The sequence below is a fragment of the Perca flavescens genome, chromosome 10 (assembly GCF_004354835.1).
Source record: "Perca flavescens isolate YP-PL-M2 chromosome 10, PFLA_1.0, whole genome shotgun sequence".
NCBI classification, from domain to species: domain Eukaryota; kingdom Metazoa; phylum Chordata; class Actinopteri; order Perciformes; family Percidae; genus Perca; species Perca flavescens.
Window position 1 is genome coordinate 19,318,708 of NC_041340.1, and position 23,507 is coordinate 19,342,214.

General features: G+C 40.6%; 5 protein-coding genes across 7 annotated transcripts in view; all 5 read right to left on the reverse strand.

The window, feature by feature from the left end:
- Positions 1 to 23,507, reverse strand: part of LOC114562568 (protocadherin gamma-A11) — a 262,197-nt gene that overhangs the window by 180,974 nt on the left and 57,716 nt on the right. The window lies entirely within an intron of this gene.
- Positions 2,566 to 5,101, reverse strand: LOC114562583 (protocadherin beta-16-like). Its single transcript, XM_028589052.1, has one exon. The coding sequence runs from the start codon at positions 5,090 to 5,092 to the stop codon at positions 2,699 to 2,701; it is 2,394 nt and encodes a 797-aa protein (XP_028444853.1). The 5' UTR covers positions 5,093 to 5,101; the 3' UTR covers positions 2,566 to 2,698.
- LOC114563262 (protocadherin gamma-A11-like) lies at positions 6,869 to 9,780 on the reverse strand. Its single transcript, XM_028590109.1, has 2 exons — positions 7,322 to 9,780; positions 6,869 to 6,874 (listed from the first exon to the last, which is right to left on the reverse strand). The coding sequence occupies exons 1-2, from the start codon at positions 9,683 to 9,685 to the stop codon at positions 6,869 to 6,871; spliced, it is 2,370 nt and encodes a 789-aa protein (XP_028445910.1). The 5' UTR covers positions 9,686 to 9,780.
- Positions 9,861 to 18,193, reverse strand: LOC114563263 (uncharacterized). Its single transcript, XM_028590110.1, has 3 exons — positions 15,735 to 18,193; positions 11,050 to 13,467; positions 9,861 to 9,869 (listed from the first exon to the last, which is right to left on the reverse strand). The coding sequence occupies exons 1-3, from the start codon at positions 18,096 to 18,098 to the stop codon at positions 9,861 to 9,863; spliced, it is 4,791 nt and encodes a 1,596-aa protein (XP_028445911.1). The 5' UTR covers positions 18,099 to 18,193.
- LOC114563264 (protocadherin beta-15-like) lies at positions 18,892 to 21,974 on the reverse strand. Its single transcript, XM_028590111.1, has 3 exons — positions 19,587 to 21,974; positions 18,984 to 19,039; positions 18,892 to 18,901 (listed from the first exon to the last, which is right to left on the reverse strand). Exons 1-3 carry the CDS (start codon positions 21,972 to 21,974, stop codon positions 18,892 to 18,894), a joined length of 2,454 nt encoding a protein of 817 aa, XP_028445912.1.

Consider the following 23,507-nt stretch of genomic DNA (forward strand, 5'->3'; position numbering starts at 1 on the left):
TATGTACACATATTTCTGTTGACTAGTTAGTAATTATCTGAACTTGGATCATTTCACTTTCTATATTTCAAAAGTGGTTAAACTACATTTTCTGTAATGACTAGAATCAAGATTGACATATCTGCAGAGCGTTAAAAGTTTGGAACGCTGAGCAACTGCATCTATAGTTGAATTAAATAAGGCAGTAGTCATCTGTAATATTTAAAAGGAAAGTTCATTCATGTAGTTACAAAGAGGCCTTACACCTTTAAATAGTTATCAATTTACATATAAGTTTGTATATTATACTTGCAGCTTAAACCAATCATAATAAACACACTAAATGTATTTTGTACTGCCTAACTTCTGATTAGTCTATTCAATCACATATTGGGGAGAAACCAGAGTAATGGTGTGAATGTAATGAAAGTGTGGAGAAAACTAAACAAGTTTCTGAAAAGATATCATCTGTTTAGCACCAAGGACAGAGAAATTAGCCCAGATATAGTCAAAAACAGTTGACATAACAAAGAGCAGTCACATAAACAGACAGAGTCAAGTTGGCTGCGTTTGTGTTTGTGTGCGTGTGTGTGTGTGTGTTTCTTAAGAAAAAAGGCTATGACCCTTAAAGACCACTTGCACTAAATATACTACTACAACTTGTCTAACACTGCAGATCTACAAATATGGTGATTTAAGGTAATGACAATACCTTTCAACACTACATACAGTTACCTCCTACCATCACAGAATAGGAATTAATGCTGATAAGTATGATACAGTTTGCCAATGAGTATCAACAACACAAAAGCAGATGCAATAAATCAAACAATTACATTAAGGCATAGCCAAGACACAAGTAGTTAAGACCAATCACTTAGTCAATCCACAGAAAACAACCAGGCAGAACAGCAGTTACCAAAATCACTGTAGTAGAATAATTAATTGTGTTACCTAGAAGAGAAAGTCCCTAATTCGGTAAGCATGACCTCTAGTCTACCTGTATGGAACTCACACTCTATGCTGATAAACACAGTGACTGATATTCTGTCACGTCATGACCTGAGAAAAATGCATTATTGGTCTAAAACACAAAACCAAGCCTCAATTGAACCAGTAAAAACACAGAATGGACACAATACAGATGTGGTTCCTAAGGTTATAAATAGAAACATTTAATGATTCAGATCATACCATGGAGCAAGTACAATCACTGCAGGCATGTCCATAGGACAGACACTACAATGCAACTGCAATTAAAATCTAAAACTACTTTTCTCTCTACATTTGTCTGTATTACACAATCACAATGGTCGGACCAGAGAGCCATCAACCATTTAAAAAAAATTCAACAAAGGGAAGGCCAAACCAATATACCTGTTAATAAAGTGCAGTAGACTGGATTTAAATATAAAGACCTACATACTACAGGTGATATCATTTCCCTAAAGAACCAGCATGAGACAAAAGTAGCATGTCTGTGTGGATTTTCAGTCATTCAGCTTTCAATATACTGTATATATACTGTATATAAATCAGCCTGCTAGACATCATTATAACATTTATTCTTTGACCTTAAGTGTAAGAACACTGTGTACATTTAAATGTATTTGTGTGGCTGACACTTCTGTCCAAAGAAACACACAAATGAGGCCCAATTCAACCAACAGAAGGCTACATCAAGGACAAGCCATCAGGAATAAGTGTCACAAAGCTCAGTTTGACATTCTCTCTGAGACAAGTAACACAATATTAGGCAAATTAAGTAAAACATGCATAAAAAGTTAGATGTTTTTTGTTATTTTTTTGTTTGTTTTGAAGGAGAGAGAGACAGAGAGAGAGAGAGTGAGATTTGACTGCCAGAAACCTTTAGCAAATAAATCATATACTAACAATGGCATATGATAACATGTACGCCCACAGACATCTTTTCCTCTGCAACAATGATCTTCTGATTGTGTGAAAGATGTGCTTTAGTATCGAAAGACATTGGAAAATGTAACTGGCACAAATATAATCTATCAAAGTCCAACACTGAAACTCAATCCTATTGCCCCCTTTATGCTCCGTCTAATCAATGGTATAGGAGGTTAATTTAAGTTATATATCTTCAGTAATAATGATTCAAGAACCATATGCACTTATATAAATATTAGTAAAAACAAAGTTAACACCAATGTTTTGACCTATGGTTTTGACAGCACAAGAACAATCTTCTTAAAAAACGAATGCCAGAACTTCAAATGAGCAATAGACTTAAGCTAAGTCTAAGACAAATTCACTACCAGACTAATAAACTGTAGGTGTCAAGAATGTATTTATATATAACAAGACTGAAACTAACAAGAGTCATGTAACATCTAAAATTAAACCTAAACAATAGTTTAACTATTACACCCAATGTTACATCTTCACAGTATCAAAATTGAAGTGGCATGGTTGAAATTTAATCGATTTTGGGAACTAAACAAAAAGCTTGTTAGGAAGATTATTGAAATGAATCAAAGAATCGAAAAACATGTTTTAGACCGAAATGGTCAGACAGACGAAAAGATCCAACGCACAAAATACAATTATGCACCACAACTCATTATCAGCGAAGTAGAAAACAATGCTCTGAGTTTGTAAATATCCAGCTATTAGACTACTCAAATTGAAGTTTGAAAGGAAATTGTGTTTGATTTTTTCAAACAATTGACACAATTGATGCTTTGTGAATTCATACCTCTAAACACTCCAATTCCCCAAACGCATCAGCAAAGTCAGAAGGATTTTTCCTCAGAGTCTGGTCAGCAGGCAGTGTGTTGTCATTGTAAGACGTCACAAACTTAAAGTCACTGGTTCTAGAACCTGTTGTCAGGTAGGCGTCATAATTGTAAGCGCTGCGTAAAGTTCCTGTGCCGTCAACATCTGCGTAATTAGGAGGGAGATAAGCGCTGGGGATGGCAACTGCTCCATCAAACAACAGTCTGGGCTTTCTCCCGCGACAAAACCTCACACCCAGGATGATGATAATGAAGGTCAGAAAAAAGGTGGACACAGACACCAGCGCGATGATCAGATAAGAGGTCAGCTTGGAGTTCTTCTCATCATAAGAAATATCCTTCAGTTCCGGCACCTCAGCCAAGTTATCAGAAATAAGTAAATACATGGAACAGGTGGCAGAGAGAGAGGGCTGTCCGTTATCTTTCACTGCTACAATAAGGTTCTGTTTCATGCTGTCAGACTCAGAAATGTCCCGCTGTGTCCTGATCTCTCCGCTGTGGAGACCAATAGTGAAAAGTCCCGGATCAGTGGATTTGACTATATGATAAGACAGCCAAGCGTTCTGTCCGGAGTCCGCGTCCACCGCTATCACTTTGGACACCAGAGAGCCTCCGTGTGCAGCTTTGGGGACCAGCTCGGTCATGAAGGAGTTGCCCTCCGGGGAGGGGTACAGTATCTGAGGAGAGTTGTCATTCACATCCGATATGAAGACACTGACGGTCACGTTGCTGCTGAGCGGAGGAGAACCGTTGTCTCTGGCCATCACGTGGACTTTAAAACTCCTGAACTGTTCATAATCAAACGACCTCACAGCGTGGATCACCCCCATGTCTCCGTTAACAGATAGATAGGAGGACACCGGGACACCGTTCACCTCGCCGGGTAACAGAGAATAAATCACTGTACCGTTTTGTCTCCAGTCGGGGTCTCGAGCAGTAACGGAACATAAAGTGGAGCCAGGTTTGTTATTTTCAGTCACATATGCGCTGTACGACTGTTCCTCAAACACAGGTGGGTTGTCGTTGATGTCTGCTACAGATAACTGAACAGTTTTAGAGGAGGACAGAGGTGGAGAGCCCTCATCAGTGGCAGTGATTGTAATGTTGTAATCAGACACTAGTTCACGGTCCAGTTGTCCTGTGGTCACCAGAGAATAATAGTTTTTAATAGAAGGAACCAACTTAAAGGGGACGTTTTGCTGAATGGAGCAGCGGACCTGTCTGTTATTCTCAGAGTCTCTATCCTGCACGTTAATGATGCCCACCTCTGTACCAGGTGACACGTTCTCGGGTATGGTGTTAGTCAGTGATTTCAGATATATAACTGGGGCGTTATCATTTACATCAGTAATTTCAATAATTAACGTTGCGTATGAAACTAATCCCAGTCCATCTTTTGCACTTATCTGCATTTCATATGATGACACTTTCTCATAATCAATAGCTTCAGCTACTCTCACCTCTCCCGATTTAGGGTGTAAAGAAAATACGTTGCTATTTTCATCAGAAACATGGTCAAATCCATAAATAATTTCGCTATTTAAACCTTCGTCTGCATCATTTGCACTCACTGTAATCACCAATGTATCCAGAGGAGAGTTTTCAGGCAGACTGGCTTCATAAACGGTCTGGCTGAATACTGGCACATTATCATTAGCATCCAGTACAGTGACATGTATGACTACAGTACCTGATCTCTGAGGAGAGCCACCATCGAATGCCGTAAGCAATAACAAAATCTCTTTTTTGTCCTCTCTGTCTAAATCTTTGTCTAAGACTAATTCACCATATTTTCTGCCACCAGATTTTGTATTTACATTTAGTTTGAAATGATCATTCTGCTGAAGTGAGTAGCCTTGAACAGCATTTTCTCCGATGTCTCCATCGTGTGCTTCTCCGAGAAGAAAATGTGCACCTTTGTCCGCTGATTCCCGAATTTCAATCCTAAGTGACTCCTCTTTAAACTGCGGTGAATTGTCGTTGATATCTTGAACGCGGACACTAATACGGTGCAGCTCTAATGGATTCTCTAGAACGAGTTCCTGTTTTAGTACACACGATGCTTTTTTCGCACAAAGCCCTTCTCTGTCAATCCTTTCTTGTACAACCAAGTCTCCGGTGTTGAGATTTACACTGCAGTACTGGACGTTGTTATCCTCAGTATCGATACGGGCCTTGCGAGCAGACAGCCTGCCCAAATCAAGTCCCAGATCCTTAGCGATATTCCCAATTACAGATCCTCGTTTCATCTCTTCCGGGATGGAGTAACTCATTTCTCCATAGACGGGGTGGAGGACAAGAAAAATAAAAGCAAGGCCGTAGAGCAGCGCAAATCTGTTGTAGCCCATTGTTACAGCGAGAAAGATCAGTACTGCTACTGGGTATGTCAAAATATATCAAAGATGCAAGTGGGGTTTCTCCAATATAGAGAAATAGTCTTTGGTCATATCACGAAGCGTTTTTGTCAACTGCAGTACAATAGCAGAGTCAAGCTTTCAATTCGTCGAGACAGAAGGGAGGAGAATGACCATGTCCTCTCGTTTACTGGTACACACTGACACCATGAGTATTTGCCTGGGTATAACAAGGCGATGTATGACTTCTGACGTCCTTAAATATAGATTAGTTCAGAGAACGTTGTTGATAAAAACAATATTACTACAATTGATAAAAAACTATAATAGCTTTACTATTTTAGGATCAACTTGCCTTAATACAAGATGGTTTGTGATGTAAAAAATAGTGGGGATCAACATGAAACCCTTCAAATTGTGTCTTGCAAACAACCCTATGTTCTCACCTAATTTTTGTCTTGTCAAAATGTACACTAAGCACAGAAACTATTTCTGTAGGCGTTTCCCTTCATCTCACATCTGTATATGCTGCCTGAACATTAAAAGCTAATCTGATGATCCTAAAATGTTATGTTCCTCCCTCATTGATGAAACGGGGATATTTTTGTTTTCTCCCTTGCTGATCTTTCTTCCCATTTCCATCTTACTGGTGTGGATCAAGTAAAATAGAGGAAATTCAGTTAAGTATTGTCTTGCATAACATTTTGTGCTAACAGTATAAAAAGACTGTTGGTGCATATTGAAAGTGCATGTAAAAAAACAATGTAAGTATTTTAATCAACTATATACAGAACCATCATTTGAAGTTGCATACTGTTAATTGAAGCAATGTGTGCCTTCAAACCTATCACCAACACTTCTGTACTCTATGTTGAAGCACTGCAGTGACACACAGATTTATTAGAATAATGATTGTCCTGAACTAGTTTTTTAGCATTATCGTTGATGCTGACGTTGGTGTAAACATCAGGAAAAGACTACTTTTTTCAAATAGAGCTTTGAACATGGTGCAATTGTTCACCAATTAAACTGTAAATTTGGCATACCTTCAGGAAGGTTGACCAACAGCTGTTACAAAGCCCAAGAAAACAATGCTGCCATTTAATTTAGTACCTTGGTACAGCAAATGCATCAAATACGAAACTATCAGAGTTTGAAAAAAGGAAAAAATAATAATTCTGCAAAGTGTTTAAAAAAAAAATGCTATTTTGCATTTTAATGGAGAGACGACTTTAACACTATTGTCCCTCTCTGGCACTTTTTAAATCCATTATCATTGTAAAGGAATGTTCCAATTTGTACATGACAAAAGTGTCTTACAATAGTCCACGAAGACATCACCTTTATAAAGTGCATCTGTTGATTTAGAAAACTGAATCCTTGAGTATAATTATTTCAAAGCACCTCTAGCTGTGAGTACAACTTATCAAATAACTTTTAGTTTTGTAGTTTTGTACCACACAGTGTTTTGTAATTAGGATTGCACATGGACAACAAAGACAATGTATCCATCAAGAAAAGAATTACCTAAATTCGAAATTGTGCGATAGTCTGGACATGAGGATATCCCATATTATGTCTACAAGAGTAACAAAATAAATTAAGTGAAAACGTATTTTCCTTGGCAATGCCCACTTCACTCAAAGCCAACACAGATAATGGAAGCACTATTACTCAAGCAGAACGGTCAAAGAGGTTCACTTTTCATATTCATATGACTCTAATAACATGTCCCAATATCCACAAAAGGTACTCAGCTCCATCGGAGTGTCAATTCTATAGAAATTCATAGAATTACAAAAAATGAGCAACAACATATTCAAATAAGACGTGAAAAACCTAAGACATTTAGAAAATTCAATGAATTCCTTTAAACAAAGCTCAAAAGAGAGGTGATTTGCAAGAAATGCATCATAGGATCAAACGGAGTTCAGCACCATGGACAGAGTGACAGGAACGCCTGTCAAAACGTTTCCTTTACGAGGGCATGAAGGGCAATAATGTGAACATATAAGCATTTATTTAAGATAATATCCCCAAATAAAATATGACCTAACCCGGACAACTTAGGCATCACCATCATTTTTTTAGAAGACTTTTAAAAAGTATATTTAAATCACAACCACAGACAAGACCAATGGAACTTAAAAGAGCAAAAAACAAAGTTGCAGAATGACTGCAGGTAGATGAACAAGAGTTCCATAATAAGAAATGTGTCCCTACCTCAGGAGAAGCATCACAATCTCCAAAAACATCAGCAAAGTCTGAAGGACTCTTCCTCAGAGTCTGGTCAGCAGGCAGTGTGTTGTCATTGTAAGACGTCACGAACTTAAAGTCACTGGTTCTAGAACCTGTAGTCAGGTAGGCGTCATAATTGTAAGCGCTGCGTAAAGTTCCTGTGCCGTCAACGTCTGCGTAATTAGGAGGGAGATAAGCGCTGGGGATGGCAACTGCTCCATCAAACAACAGTCTGGGCTTTCTCCTGCGACAAAACCTCACACCCAGGATGATGATAATGAAGGTCAGAAAAAATGTCGACACAGACACCAGCGCGATGATCAGATAAGAGGTCAGTTTGGAGTTCTTCTCATCATAAGAAATATCCTTCAGTTCTGGCACCTCAGCCAAGTTATCAGAAATAAGTAAATACATGGAACAGGTGGCAGAGAGAGAGGGCTGTCCGTTATCTTTTACTGCTACAATAAGGTTCTGTTTCATGCTGTCAGACTCAGAAATGTCCCGCTGTGTCCTGATCTCTCCGCTGTGGACACCAATAGTGAAAAGTCCCGGATCAGTGGATTTGACTATATGATAGGACAGCCAGGCGTTCTGTCCGGAGTCCGCGTCCACCGCTATCACTTTGGACACCAGAGAGCCTCCGTGTGCAGCTTTGGGGACCAGCTCGGTCATGAAGGAGTTGCCCTCCGGGGAGGGGTACAGTATCTGAGGAGAGTTGTCATTCACATCCGATATGAAGACACTGACGGTCACGTTGCTGCTGAGCGGAGGAGAACCGTTGTCTCTGGCCATCACGTGGACTTTAAAACTCCTGAACTGTTCATAATCAAACGACCTCACAGCGTGGATCACCCCCGTGTCTCCGTTAACAGATAGATAGGAGGACACCGGGGCACCGTTCACCTCACCGGGTAACAGAGAATAAATCACTGTACCGTTTTGTCTCCAGTCGGGGTCTCGAGCAGTAACGGAACTTAAAGTGGAGCCAGGTTTGTTATTTTCAGTCACATATGCGCTGTAGGTCTGTTCCTCAAACACAGGTGGGTTGTCGTTGATGTCTGCTACAGATAACTGAACAGTTTTAGAGGAGGACAGAGGTGGAGAGCCCTCGTCAGTGGCAGTGATTGTAATGTTGTAATCAGACACTAGTTCACGGTCCAGTTGTCCTGTGGTCACCAGAGAATAATAGTTTTTAATAGAAGGGACCAATTTAAAAGGGACATTTTGTTGCATGGAACAGCGGACCTGTTGATTATTATCAGAATCTGAATCCTGCACGTTAACAATGCCCACCTCTGTACCAGGTGACACATTCTCAGGTACTGGATTTGCCAGAGATTTCACATAGATTACAGGTATGTTGTCATTGACATCGGTGACATCAATGGATACCTTTGTGTATGACGATAATCCTAATCCATCTTTTGCTTTAATGCGCAAATCATATGTTGTAACAGTTTCAAAATCAATCGCACCATTCACTTTAATTTTGCCGTTTTTACGGTCAATACTAAAGACTCTCTTCACCTCATCAGTAACATGTCCAAATTCATACGTCACATCTCCGTTGACTCCCTCGTCTGCATCAGTAGCACTCACTGTGACCACTACAGTCTCTACAGGAGAGTTTTCAGGCAGACTGGCTTTATAAATGGCCTGGCTAAACACTGGGGCGTTATCATTAGCATCCAGTACAGTGACGTGTATGACTACCGTACCTGATCTCTGAGGGGAGCCACCATCTAGAGCTGTAAGGACCAAATTGATCTCTTGTTGTTTTTCACGATCAAGCTCTTTTTCAAGAACAAGCTCTATTGTGTTTCCATCAACGGCCAAAATGAAATTATCCTTCTTTTTAAGGCTGTACTGCTGAACTGAATTTTGTCCTACATCCGCATCGTGCGCCTCCTCTATCACAAAACGAGCTCCCCTGTCTGCCGACTCTTGAATTTCAATATTTATCAATTCTTCCTTAAATTGTGGCGAGTTATCATTAATATCTTGAATGTGAAGACTTAACGGATGCAGTTCCAGAGGATTCTCCAGCACAATATCGCGTTTTAGTACACACGATAGCTTTTCTCCACAAAGCTCCTCTCGGTCAATCCTGTCGGCAATAATTAAATCCCCATTGCTGAGATTGATGTCACAATAACGTTTCCGATTCCCTGCGGCATCAACACGGGCATTCCTACCAGACAGTTTACTCCAGTCCAGGTTAAGATCCTTCGCTATATTCCCAATAACAGATCCGCGCTTCATTTCTTCTTGAAAGGAATAGCTCGCGTCCCCATTCACGGCTTGCCACATCAGAAAGAAAACGAAGCAGCTCCGTTTGAGCCCCATCATGGCAATGCGTTCACAACAGAAAATTGTCCTCGTTTAGGTTACAGATGCAATGAGGATTATACAATTCAGTCAAGAGAAAATCAACAGTACTCCACAGTTACAGGCTGCATGCTGGGACCAAACTGCGAAATTTCCTTTTATTGCTCTGTACACCAGAGGGTGGAGTGGAAATGTTTCACGTAGACTGGCCAATAGCGACACGATGAGTGAAATTAAGAAATAACAGACTGTACTTATAAAGTATTAGTTTGAGTAGGAGTAGTAGTTGTATAATTGTTGTTATAGTATAGATGGCGTCTTAAAATGATAGAGGAATGATATCAATTACTTTGCTATTCATGCACCGTCATAATAAAACAAAGGCTATGGGTGTATATATAATTAAGTGTTGTTATAATTACATGATTTGCACTCAATAATTTCAAACATCAAAGCTCGTTTCCACGGGAATAATATGCATTTTCTTAAAACTAAAAACGCCGAGTCTCATAATGAAATATAACCATGCAGCCAAAGTAAAGCAAGTCTCTGACAGAACAATCATCTGATAGACTTACGCATTGATTAACCTCATAAATAAGATATCTTCTTATAATGTACAAAGCCTGGGACTAATACATCCAAACAAATAATATATGTTGAAAAGCGTAAAAGCCACTATCAAACCGTAACAAGGTGAACATCCTGCACAAGACTACTCCATGGAATCAGAGGTTAAGGAAACATTATTCCGCAGCTGAGAGAGAGAACCAGCGCAAATTGCAATGCTATTAACAGACTCAGTGAGCACAGCCTTACCATCAAGAGAGAGACCACCAGAGGCAGACCTGACTTCCTAAAAAGGACAGATTGTGCACCCACTGCACACAACATTAGATGGAAACCGAGCTGCACTTTTTAACTAAATCTGCCAACAGTACCATGACACCGGAGTCGTATACTTCCCAAAGATATCACTCCCCTTCCAAAAACAAAAGTCAAAATATGACTAATAAGACAAAACTTCCATACATGCTAGGTGAAATACAACAATATGCAACACATCAGCATGCTTTGTGAGCTGTTGTTACAGAAAAAGGGCGACCAATGAAATAAAACTAACATGACGTCTGGCAATCTTCTGTGTATTCCTGTACTGACCATTTCCATTGTCACTTATTTGTAATTTAAACTGCAATGTTAACATTTTCATTTTGTATCTCAAATTATCTTTACTTTTCTGTAGACAGACAGAGAGACAGATAACTCTGCAGGAGCTGATTAAAATATGAATTACATGACGTATTAGCTGAGGTTGGAAACATTATTTAAACACGTTTTGCCATTAGAATCAAACCAAAATATGGATTTACGGTTTTTCGTACCTCTGGGGAGACTTCAGAATCTCCAAACGCATCAGCAAAGTCTGATGGACTTTTCCTCAGAGTCTGGTCAGCAGGCAGTGTGTTGTCATTGTAAGACGTCACAAACTTAAAGTCACTGGTTCTAGAACCTGTTGTCAGGTAGGCGTCATAATTGTAAGCGCTGCGTAAAGTTCCTGTGCCGTCAACATCTGCGTAATTAGGAGGGAGATAAGCGCTGGGGATGGCAACTGCTCCATCAAACAACAGTCTGGGCTTTCTCCTGCGACAAAACCTCACACCCAGGATGATGATAATGAAGGTCAGAAAAAAGGTGGACACAGACACCAGCGCGATGATCAGATAAGAGGTCAGTTTGGAGTTCTTCTCATCATAAGAAATATCCTTCAGTTCTGGCACCTCAGCCAAGTTATCAGAAATAAGTAAATACATGGAACAGGTAGCAGAGAGAGAGGGCTGTCCGTTATCTTTCACTGCTACAATAAGGTTCTGTTTCATGCTGTCAGACTCAGAAATGTCCCGCTGTGTCCTGATATCTCCGCTGTGGAGGCCAATAGTGAAAAGTCCCGGATCAGTGGATTTGACTATATGATAGGACAGCCAGGCGTTCTGTCCGGAGTCCGCGTCCACCGCTATCACTTTGGACACCAGAGAGCCCCCGTGTGCAGCTTTGGGGACCAGCTCGGTCATGAAGGAGTTGCCCTCCGGGGCGGGGTACAGTATCTGAGGAGAGTTGTCATTCACATCCGATATGAAGACACTGACGGTCACGTTGCTGCTGAGCGGAGGAGAACCGTTGTCTCTGGCCATCACGTGGACTTTAAAACTCCTGAACTGTTCATAATCAAACGACCTCACAGCGTGGATCACCCCCGTGTCTCCGTTAACGGATAGATAGGAGGACACCGGGGCACCGTTCACCTCACCGGGTAACAGAGAATAAATCACTGTACCGTTTTGTCTCCAGTCGGGGTCTCGAGCAGTAACGGAACATAAAGTGGAGCCAGGTTTGTTATTTTCAGTCACATAAGCGCTGTACGACTGTTCCTCAAACACAGGTGGGTTGTCGTTGATGTCTGCTACAGATAACTGAACAGTTTTAGAGGAGGACAGAGGTGGAGAGCCCTCGTCAGTGGCAGTGATTGTAATGTTGTAATCAGATACTAGTTCACGGTCCAGTTGTCCTGTGGTCACCAGAGAATAATAGTTTTTAATAGAAGGGACCAACTTAAAAGGGACGTTTTGCTGAATGGAGCAGCGGACCTGTCTGTTATTCTCAGAGTCTCTATCCTGCACGTTAATGATACCCACCTCTGTACCAGGTGACACGTTCTCAGGTATGGGGTTAGTCAGCGATTTCATGTATATAACTGGGGCGTTGTCATTTATATCTGTAATTTCAATTATCACCGTTGCATATGACGCCAATCCCAGTCCATCTTTGGCGCTAATCTGAATTTCATATGACGATTCTTTTTCATAATCAATAGATCCAGCCACTTTAACTTCTCCTGTTTTAGGGTTAAGAGAGAAAACTTGGTTTTCATCAGAAACATGGTCAAATCCGTAAGTAACTTCACCATACATTCCCTCGTCTGCATCAGTAGCACTCACTGTAATCACCAATGTATCCAGAGGAGAGTTTTCAGGCAGACTGGCTTTATAAACGGTCTGGCTGAATACTGGCACATTATCGTTAGCATCCAGTACAGTGACGTGTATGACTACAGTACCTGATCTCTGAGGAGAACCACCATCTAATGCCGTAACCAATAACAAAATCTCTTTTCTGTCCTCTCTGTCTAATTCTTGGTCTAAGACTAATTCACCATATTTTCGTCCACCGCCCTTTGTCTTCACATTTAATTTGAAATGATCATTCTGCTGAAGTGAATAACCCTGAACAGCATTTTCTCCGATATCTCCATCGTGTGCCTCATCCAAGAGAAAGCGTGCACCCTTGTCCGCTGATTCTTGAATTTCAATTTTAAGGGATTCCTCTTTAAACTGCGGTGAATTGTCGTTGATATCTTGAACGCTGATACTAATACGGTGCAACTCTAATGGATTTTCAAGTACGAGTTCCTGTTTTAGAACACACGATGCTTTTTTTGCACAAAGCCCTTCTCTGTCAATCCTTTCTTGTACAACCAAGTCTCCGGTGTTGAGATTTACACCGCAGTACTGGACGTTGTTATCCTCAGTATCGATACGGGCCTTGCGAGCAGACAGCCTGCCCAAATCAAGTCCCAGATCCTTAGCGATATTCCCAATTACAGATCCTCGTTTCATCTCTTCCGGGATGGAGTAACTCACGTCTCCATAGACGGGGTGGAGGACAAGAAAAATAAAAGCAAGGCCGTAGAGCAGCGCAAATCTGTTGTAGCCCATTGTTACAGCGAGAAAGATCAGTACTGCTACTGAGTATGTCAAAATATATCAAAGATGCAAGTGGGGTTTCTCCAATATAGAGAAATAGTCTTTGGTCATATCACGAAGCGTTTTTGTCAACTGCAGTACAATAGCAGAGTCAAGCTTTCAATTCGTCGAGACAGAAGGGAGGAGAATGACCATGTCCTCTCGTTTACTGGTACACACTGACACCATGAGTATTTGCCTGGGTATAACAAGGCGATGTATGACTTCTGACGTCCTTAAATATAGATTAGTTCAGAGAACGTTGTTGATAAAAACAATATTACTACAATTGATAAAAAACTATAATAGCTTTACTATTTTAGGATCAACTTGCCTTAATACAAGATGGCTTGTGATGTAAAAAATAGTGGGGATCAACATGAAACCCTTCAAATTGTGTCTTGCAAACAACCCTATGTTCTCACCTTATTTTTGTCTTGTCAAAATGTACACTAAGCACAGAAACTATTTCTGTAGGCGTTTCCCTTCATCTCACATCTCTATATGCTGCCTGAACATTAAAACCTAAACTGATGATCCTAAAATGTTATGTTCCTCCCTCATTGATGAAACGGGGATATTTTTGTTTTCTCCCTTGCTGATCTTTATTGCCATTTCCATCTTACTGGTGTGGATCAAGTAAAATAGAGGAAATTCAGTTAAGTATTGTCTTGCATAACATTTTGTGCTAACATAGTATAAAAAGACTGTGCATATTGAAAGCACATGTAAAAAAAACAAGTTAAGTATTTTAATCAACTATATACAGAACCATCATCTGAAGTTGCATACTGTTAATTGAAGCAATGTGTGTCTTCAGACCTATCAACAACACTTCTGTAGTCTATGTTGAAGCACTGCAGTGACACAGATCTATTGGAATAGCGATTGTCCTGAACTAGTTTTTTACAACTTGGAGACACAAACAGACATGTATTTCTTTCCAAAACAAGGTCTTAAGTTGAATGTTTGAATTTACCCTAATAAACAACAAAACACAGTTTGCATTGTCGTTGATGTTGACGTTGGTGTAAACATCAGGAAAAGATTAATTTTTTCAAATAGATCTTTGAACATGGTGCAATTGTTCACCAATTAAACTGTAAATTTGGCATACCTTCAGAAAGGCTGACCAACAGCTGTTACAAAGCCCAAGAAAACAATGCTGCCATTTCAGTTATTACTTTGGTACATCAAAATGCATCAAATACGACATTATCTGAGTTTGAAGAAAGGAAAATAATAATTCTGAAAGTGTGTTTAAAAAACAAATTGCTTTTTTGCATTTTAATGGAGAGACGACTTTAACACTCTTTTCTCTCTCTGGTACTTCTTTAATCCATTATCATTGTAAAGGAATGTTCCAATTTGTACATGACAAAAGTCTCTTACAATAGTCTAGGAAGACACCACCTTTATAAAAAGCATCTGTTGATTTTTAGAAAACTGAATCCTTGAATATATTAATTATTTCAAAGCACCTCTAGCTGTGAGTACAACTTAGCGAATAACTTACATTAGTTTTGTACCACACACTGTTTTGTAATTAGAATTGCACATGGACAACAAAGACAATGTATCCATCAAGAAAAGAAATAATTTAATTTGAAACTGTGCGATAGTCTGGACATGAGGATATCCAATATTATGTCAACAAGAGTAACAAAATAAATTAAGTGAAAACGTATTTTCGTGGGCAATACCCACTTCACTCAAAGCCAACACAGATAATGGAAGCACTACTACTCAAGCAGAACTGTCAAAGAGGTTCACTTTTCATATTCATATGACTCTAATAACATGTCCCAATATCCACAAAAGGTACTCAGCTCCATCTGAGTGTCAATTATACAAAAATTCATAGAATTATAACGAAAAAGAGCAAGAGCATATTGAAATAAGACAAGCACGACGTGAAACCCCTAAAACATTTAGAAAATGCAATAAATTCCCTTAAACAAAGCTCAAAATAGAGGTGATTTGCAAGAAATGCATCATAGGCTCAAACGGAGTTCAGCACCATGGACAGAGTGAAAGGAACGGACTGTCAAAAAGTTTCCTTTACTAGGGCAAGAAAGGCAATAATGTGAACATATAAGAATGTATTTACCATAATATCCCCAAATAAAAATATGACCTAATCCTGACAACTTAATCATGTAAGCATCACTTAATGAACTTAGGCATGAACTTAAAAAAGCAAAAAGCAAAGTTGCAGAATGACTGCAGGGCGATGAACAAGAGTTCAGTAATAATAAATGTGTTCCTACCTCAGGAGAAGCATCACAATCTCCAAACGCGTCAGCAAAGTCTGAGGGACTTTTCCTCAAAGTCTGGTCAGCAGGCAGTGTGTTGTCATTGTAAGACGTCACAAACTTAAAGTCACTGGTTCTAGAACCTGTTGTCAGGTAGGCGTCATAATTGTAAGCGCTGCGTAAAGTTCCTGTGCCGTCAACATCTGCGTAATTAGGAGGGAGATAAGCGCTGGGGATGGCAACTGCTCCATCAAACAACAGTCTGGGCTTTCTCCTGCGACAAAACCTCACACCCAGGATGATGATAATGAAGGTCAGAAAAAAGGTGGACACAGACACCAGCGCGATGATCAGATAAGAGGTCAGTTTGGAGTTCTTCTCATCATAAGAAATATCCTTCAGTTCTGGCACCTCAGCCAAGTTATCAGAAATAAGTAAATACATGGAACAGGTGGCAGAGAGAGAGGGCTGTCCGTTATCTTTCACTGCTACAATAAGGTTCTGTTTCATGCTGTCAGACTCAGAAATGTCCCGCTGTGTCCTGATCTCTCCGCTGTGGAGACCAATAGTGAAAAGTCCCGGATCAGTGGATTTGACTATATGATAGGACAGCCATGCGTTCTGTCCGGAGTCCGCGTCCACTGCTATCACTTTGGACACCAGAGAGCCTCCGTGTGCAGCTTTGGGGACCAGCTCGGTCATGAAGGAGTTGCCCTCCGGGGCGGGGTACAGTATCTGAGGAGAGTTGTCATTCACATCCGATATGAAGACACTGACGGTCACGTTGCTGCTGAGCGGAGGAGAACCGTTGTCTCTGGCCATCACGTGGACTTTAAAACTCCTGAACTGTTCATAATCAAACGACCTCACAGCGTGGATCACCCCCGTGTCTCCGTTAACAGATAGATAGGAGGACACCGGGGCACCGTTCGCCTCACCGGGTAACAGAGAATAAATCACTGTACCGTTTTGTCTCCAGTCGGGGTCTCGAGCAGTAACCGAACATAAAGTGGAGCCAGGTTTGTTATTTTCAGTCACATATGCGCTGTAGGTCTGTTCCTCAAACACAGGTGGGTTGTCGTTGATGTCTGCTACAGATAACTGAACAGTTTTAGAGGAGGACAGAGGTGGAGAGCCCTCGTCAGTGGCAGTGATTGTAATGTTGTAATCAGACACTAGTTCACGGTCCAGTTGTCCTGTGGTCACCAGAGAATAATAGTTTTTAATAGAAGGGACCAATTTAAAAGGGACATTTTGTTGCATGGAACAGCGGACCTGTTGATTATTATCAGAATCTGAATCCTGCACGTTAACAATGCCCACCTCTGTACCAGGTGACACATTCTCAGGTACTGGATGTGCCAGAGATTTCACATAGATTACAGGTATGTTGTCATTGACATCGGTGACATCAATGGATACCTTTGTGTATGACGATAATCCTAATCCATCTTTTGCTTTAATGCGCAAATCATATGTTGTAACAGTTTCAAAGTCAATCGCACCATTCACTTTAATTTTGCCGTTTTTACGGTCAATACTAAAGACTCTCTTCACATCATCAGTAACATGTCCAAATTCATACGTCACATCTCCGTTGACTCCCTCGTCTGCATCAGTAGCACTCACTGTGACCACTACAGTATCTACAGGAGAGTTTTCAGGCAGACTGGCTTTATAAACGGCCTGGCTAAACACTGGGGCGTTATCATTAGCATCCAGTACAGTGACGTGTATGACTACCGTACCTGATCTCTGAGGGGAGCCACCATCTAGAGCTGTAAGGACCAAATTGATCTCTTGTTGTTTTTCACGATCAAGCTCTTTTTCAAGAACAAGCTCTATTGTGTTTCCATCAACGGCCAAAATGAAATTATCATTCTTTTTAAGGCTGTACTGCTGAACTGAATTTTGTCCTACATCCGCATCGTGCGCCTCCTCTATCACAAAACGAGCGCCCCTGAATGCTGACTCTCGAATTTCTAAATTGATAAATTCTTCCTTAAATTGTGGCGAGTTATCATTAATATCTTGAATGTGAAGACTGAACGGATGCAGTTCCAGAGGATTCTCCAGCACAATATCGCGTTTTAGTACACACGATAGCTTTTCTCCACAAAGCTCCTCCCGGTCAATCCTGTCGGCAATAATTAAATCCCCATTGCTGATACTGATGTCACAATAACGTTTGCGATTCCCTGCGGCATCAACACGGGCATTCCTACCAGACAGTTTACTCCAGTCCAGGTTAAGATCCTTCGCTATATTCCCAATAACAGATCCGCGCTTCATTTCTTCTTGAAAGGAATAGCTCGCGTCCCCATTCACGGCTTGCCACATCAGAAAGAAAACGAAGCAGCTCCGTTTGAGCCCCATCATGGCAATGCGTTCACAACAGAAAATTGTCCTCGTTTAGGTTACAGATGCAATGAGGATTATACAATTCAGTCAAGAGAAAATCAACAGTACTCCACAGTTACAGGCTGCATCCTAGGACCAAACTGCGAAATTTCCTTTTATTGCTCTGTACACCAGAGGGTGGAGTGGAAATGTTTCACGTAGACTAGCCAATAGCGACACCATGAGTGGAATGAAGAAATAACAGACTGTACTTATAAAGTATTACTATTAGTAGGAGTAGTAGTTTGTATAATTGTTTTTAATGGTACAGATGACGTCTTAAAATGATAGAGGAATGATATCAATTACTTTGCTATTCATGCACCGTTATAATAACACAGGCTAAGGGTGTATATATAATGAAGTGTTGTTATAATTACATGATTTGCACTCAATAATTTCAAACATCAAAGCTCGTTTCCACGGGAATAATATGCATTTTCTTGAATCTGAAAACGCCGAGTGTCATAATGAAATATAACCATGCAGCGATAGTAAAACAAGTCTCTGACAGAACAATCATCTGATAGACTTACGCATTGATTAACCTCATAAATAAGATATCTTCTCATAATATACCACTATACAAAGCCTGAGACTAATACATCCAAACAAATCATGTTGAAACCCGTGAAAGCCACTATCAAACCCTAACAAGGTGAACATCCTGCAAATGACTACTCCATGGAATCAGAGTTTACAGAAACATTATTCTGCAGCTGAGAGAGAGAGAGAGGGAGAGAGAGAGAAAGCACCAGCGCAAATTGCAATGCTATTTGGCCCTAAACACAGAATACAGTGAGGAAGAATACATGAACAATGTGCCTGATCTAAAACTAACGAAATATTTGACTATTAACAGACTTAGTGAGCACAGCCTTACGATCAAGAGAGAGGCCACCAGAGGCAGACCTGACTTCCTAAAAAGGACAGATTGCGCACCCACTGCACACAACATTAGATGGAAACCGAGCTGCACTTTTTCACCAAATCAGCCAACAGTACCATGACACCGGAGTCATATACTTCCCAGAGATTTCAACCCCCCCTCCAAAAAAAAGTAAAAACATGACTAATAAGACAAAACTTCCATATCTGCTAAAGGAAATACAACAATATGCAACACATCAGCATGCTTTGTGAGCTGTTGTTACAGAAAAAGGGCGACCAATGAAATAAAAACAACATGACGGCTGGCAATATTCTGTGTATTCCTGTCCTGACCATTTCCATTGTCACTTATTTGTAATTTAAACTGCAATGTTAACATTTTCATTTTGTATCTCAACTTATATTTACTTTTCTGTAGACAGACAGACAGATAACTCTGCAGCAGACAGACAGCTAACTCTGCAGGAGCTGATTAAAATATGAATTACATTGCGTATTAGTTGAGGTTGGAAAAATTATTTAAACACGTTTTGCCATTAGAATCAAACCAAAATATGGATTTACGGTTTTTCGTACCTCTGGGGAGACTTCAGAATCTCCAAACGCATCAGCAAAGTCTGATGGACTTTTCCTCAGAGTCTGGTCAGCAGGCAGTGTGTTGTCATTGTAAGACGTCACAAACTTAAAGTCACTGGTTCTAGAACCTGTTGTCAGGTAGGCGTCATAATTGTAAGCGCTGCGTAAAGTTCCTGTGCCGTCAACATCTGCGTAATTAGGAGGGAGATAAGCGCTGGGGATGGCAACTGCTCCATCAAACAACAGTCTGGGCTTTCTCCTGCGACAAAACCTCACACCCAGGATGATGATAATGAAGGTCAGGAAAAAGGTGGACACAGACACCAGCGCGATGATCAGATAAGAGGTCAGTTTGGAGTTCTTCTCATCATAAGAAATATCCTTCAGTTCTGGCACCTCAGCCAAGTTATCAGAAATTAGTAAATACATGGAACAGGTGGCAGAGAGAGAGGGCTGTCCGTTATCTTTCACTGCTACAATAAGGTTCTGTTTCATGCTGTCAGACTCAGAAATGTCCCGCTGTGTCCTGATCTCTCCGCTGTGGAGGCCAATAGTGAAAAGTCCCGGATCAGTGGATTTGACTATATGATAGGACAGCCAGGCGTTCTGTCCGGAGTCCGCGTCCACCGCTATCACTTTGGACACCAGAGAGCCTCCGTGTGCAGCTTTGGGGACCAGCTCGGTCATGAAGGAGTTGCCCTCCGGGGCGGGGTACAGTATCTGAGGAGAGTTGTCATTCACATCCGATATGAAGACACTGACGGTCACGTTGCTGCTGAGCGGAGGAGAACCGTTGTCTCTGGCCATCACGTGGACTTTAAAACTCATGAACTGTTCATAATCAAACGACCTCACAGCGTGGATCGCCCCCGTGTCTCCGTTAACAGATAGATATGACACCGGGGCACCGTTCACCTCACCGGGTAACAGAGAATAAATCACTGTACCGTTTTGTCTCCAGTCGGGGTCACGAGCAGTAACGGAACATAAAGTGGAGCCAGGTTTGTTATTTTCAGTCACATATGCGCTGTACGACTGTTCCTCAAACGCAGGCGGGTTGTCGTTGATGTCTGCTACAGATAACTGAACAGTTTTAGAGGAGGACAGAGGTGGAGAGCCCTCGTCAGTGGCAGTGATTGTAATGTTGTAATCAGACACTAGTTCACGGTCCAGTTGTCCTGTGGTCACCAGAGAATAATAGTTTTTAATGGAAGGGACCAACTTAAAAGGGACATTTTGTTGAATGGAGCAGCGGACCTGTCTGTTATTCTCAGAGTCTCTATCCTGCACGTTAATGATACCCACCTCTGTACCAGGTGACACGTTCTCAGGTATGGGGTTAGTCAGCGATTTCAGATATATAACTGGGGCGTTATCATTTACATCAGTGATATCAATAATCACCTTTGCTTCTGAAGAGAGGCCATAACCATCTTTAGCCTCAACAAACACTTCATATTTCGATCCTTCTTCATAATCTATGTCACCTGTCACACTGATGTCTCCAGTTTTCTCATCCAGTGAAAAAAGCTTTTGTGTTTTATCAGAGAGTCGGCTAAACTCATATGTTACCTCTCCGTTTACACCTTCGTCTGCGTCAGATGCACTAACAGTGATAACTGGGGTTTTCATAGGTGAGTTTTCCGGTAAAGTGACTGTATATACGGCCTCAGTAAAAACTGGGGTGTTATCATTGGCATCAAGTACAATGATGTGTATGACTACAGTCCCGGATCTCTGAGGAGAACCACCATCCACAGCTGTGAGCAATACTTTCATTTCCTGCTGCTCCTCTCGGTCTAACTCTTTATTTAAAATCAACTCGCCATATTTTCTGCCAGCACTTGTGGTCTGAATACTGAACACAAAGTGAGGGTTCGGTTGCAAAATGTACCTTTCAACTGAGTTTTTGCCTACATCTGCATCATGTGCTGCATTAATGCGATACCTAGCTCCTTTGTAAGATGACTCTGTGATTTCCAGTTTTACAATATCCTTCGGGAAAATTGGTTCATTGTCGTTTATGTCTTGCACCTGCAGGGACAACCGGTGTAACTCCAATGGATTCTCTAACAGCAAGTCGAATTTAAGAACACACGAAGGCTTTTCTCCACAATGCTCCTCTCTGTCTATTCTTTCCGCAACGATTAAATCTCCGCTTCGAAGGTTAATCCCGCAATAGTGTCTGTCGTTTCCCTCCATGTCAACACGAGCTTTGCGAGCAGTCAGACTGCCCGCCTCCAGCCCGAGATCCTTGGCGATATTTCCAATAACAGATCCGCGCTTGAGCTCCTCCTGTACAGAATAGCTCAGGTCTCCATGTGCGTATTGCAGCGCAACAAAGAAAAAGACAAAGCCACAGCTTTGAAGAAACCACCGTCTATGCATCATCCTCAGACAGTAGACTACTACACAAACCAAAACACGTCAATTTCAAGCATTCAAAACGTTATTCGATCAAATGTGCCTTCCGAGCATTAGCCGTCTTTGTTGAAGGCTGTATAGAACAAGGGTGGTCGATCCCAATAATGGGTGGTGTGCAAAACAAGATGAACACATGACTCCATAGCTGGTCTACACTGACACCGTGAGTATAAATGGTATATAGCAATTTATTTTTAAAATCCACTATCCTGGCGTTTGACATTTCATGTTTAAATAAAAAACATTTTTTTAAAGTATCAAACCTTGGAAGTATTACGTGTTTTTTAAATCAAGTGAGATGCTGGTTCTTCGTGCTATAAGACTTAAACAATAACTAAATTCCTCATAAATTGATCAGCCTCAAGCATTTCATAGTGATAAGACCACATTATGAACTATGTATGAGCAATTAATTAGTAATAATGAACAAACCATTAACTAATAGTTAACTAATGCTTAATAAATTATGAATTATGGATAGTTATTATAAAGTGCTACCCCCAAATGTTTATATAAAATGTGTATGTCTAAACACCTTGAGGATACACAAGCCTAAACTAGAATATTATTCATTGATTTTAGTTCTGTGTTTAAGACTTTACAACCCTATCTGTTTAAAAGAAAACTGGATTATATGCATGTTAACCCTGCCCTGATCAAATGGCTTCACTCCTTTTTAACTAACAGGACACAACAGGCGAAGTCAATGGGACACTGTCAGAGGTCAAACATAGCAACACGGGGGTCCCACAAGATTCTGTGGTATCAGCCATACTTTTCACATTGTACCCATCCACCACTTCGAAATGAAAACCACTTGCTGCACTGGACGTTAGTGAACGTAAACTATTACTGTAGAAAACTTCAAAATGGTCGTAATTCGTAGGAGATTGGGAAGCAATTGAATACATAACACGTCACTGACTGATGCCAGACATATTTCCAATTCCACCTGATGTGTCTTATTTTTCTTGTTCTAAATCTAAAACTATGGCGGCCCAACGTTAATTAAAAAGTGGAACATATAGAAGTCTAAATATATGGTAAACTGCAATCTAAAATATAACACAGCCCATTCATTTTTTAGTGGTAACAAATAACAGATATGTAAGTTGTTCCTGAAAACGCAACAATAGACGAACAGCGAGATTCAGCACCAAGGACAGAGACACAAAGAAGTTGATGCAGCTCTACTCAAGATACACAGATGAACACACCAGTGCTGGGCAAACCGATAAATACAGAGAGAAAATTAAAGTCATCACAGTCTTATCTTGGACTTAACCTGACAGAAATAAAATATATACATGCTAAAGTTGAAGAATGAAGTAAATAGCTTGGAGTAGGAGGGCGAGTATAACAGTTAAACACAATGGATTGAACAATACAGGAGGGAAAAAACGGATATATGTTGTTCCTCATGTTTCAACCAAAATAAAAAATTTGCTCAAAAATATGACATGCAAATAATGTGTATGTGCAGTACAGCTAAATAAT

Bases quoted from the DNA above. Each gene is read 5' to 3' on its own strand.
- LOC114562583 (XM_028589052.1), bottom strand. From the start codon at position 5,092: ATGGGCTACAACAGATTTGCGCTGCTCTACGGCCTTGCTTTTATTTTT.
- LOC114563264 (XM_028590111.1), bottom strand. From the start codon at position 21,974: ATGCATAGACGGTGGTTTCTTCAAAGCTGTGGCTTTGTCTTTTTCTTT. The intron at 19,040-19,586 runs GTACGAAAAACC...TGTCCTTTTTAG, and splicing joins ATTCTGAAGTCTCCCCAGAG to GAAGTCAGGTCTGCCTCTGG.
- LOC114563262 (XM_028590109.1), bottom strand. From the start codon at position 9,685: ATGATGGGGCTCAAACGGAGCTGCTTCGTTTTCTTTCTGATGTGGCAA.
- LOC114563263 (XM_028590110.1), bottom strand. From the start codon at position 18,098: ATGATGGGGCTCAAACGGAGCTGCTTCGTTTTCTTTCTGATGTGGCAA. The intron at 13,468-15,734 runs GTAGGAACACAT...TTGACATACTCA, and splicing joins ATTGTGATGCTTCTCCTGAG to GTAGCAGTACTGATCTTTCT.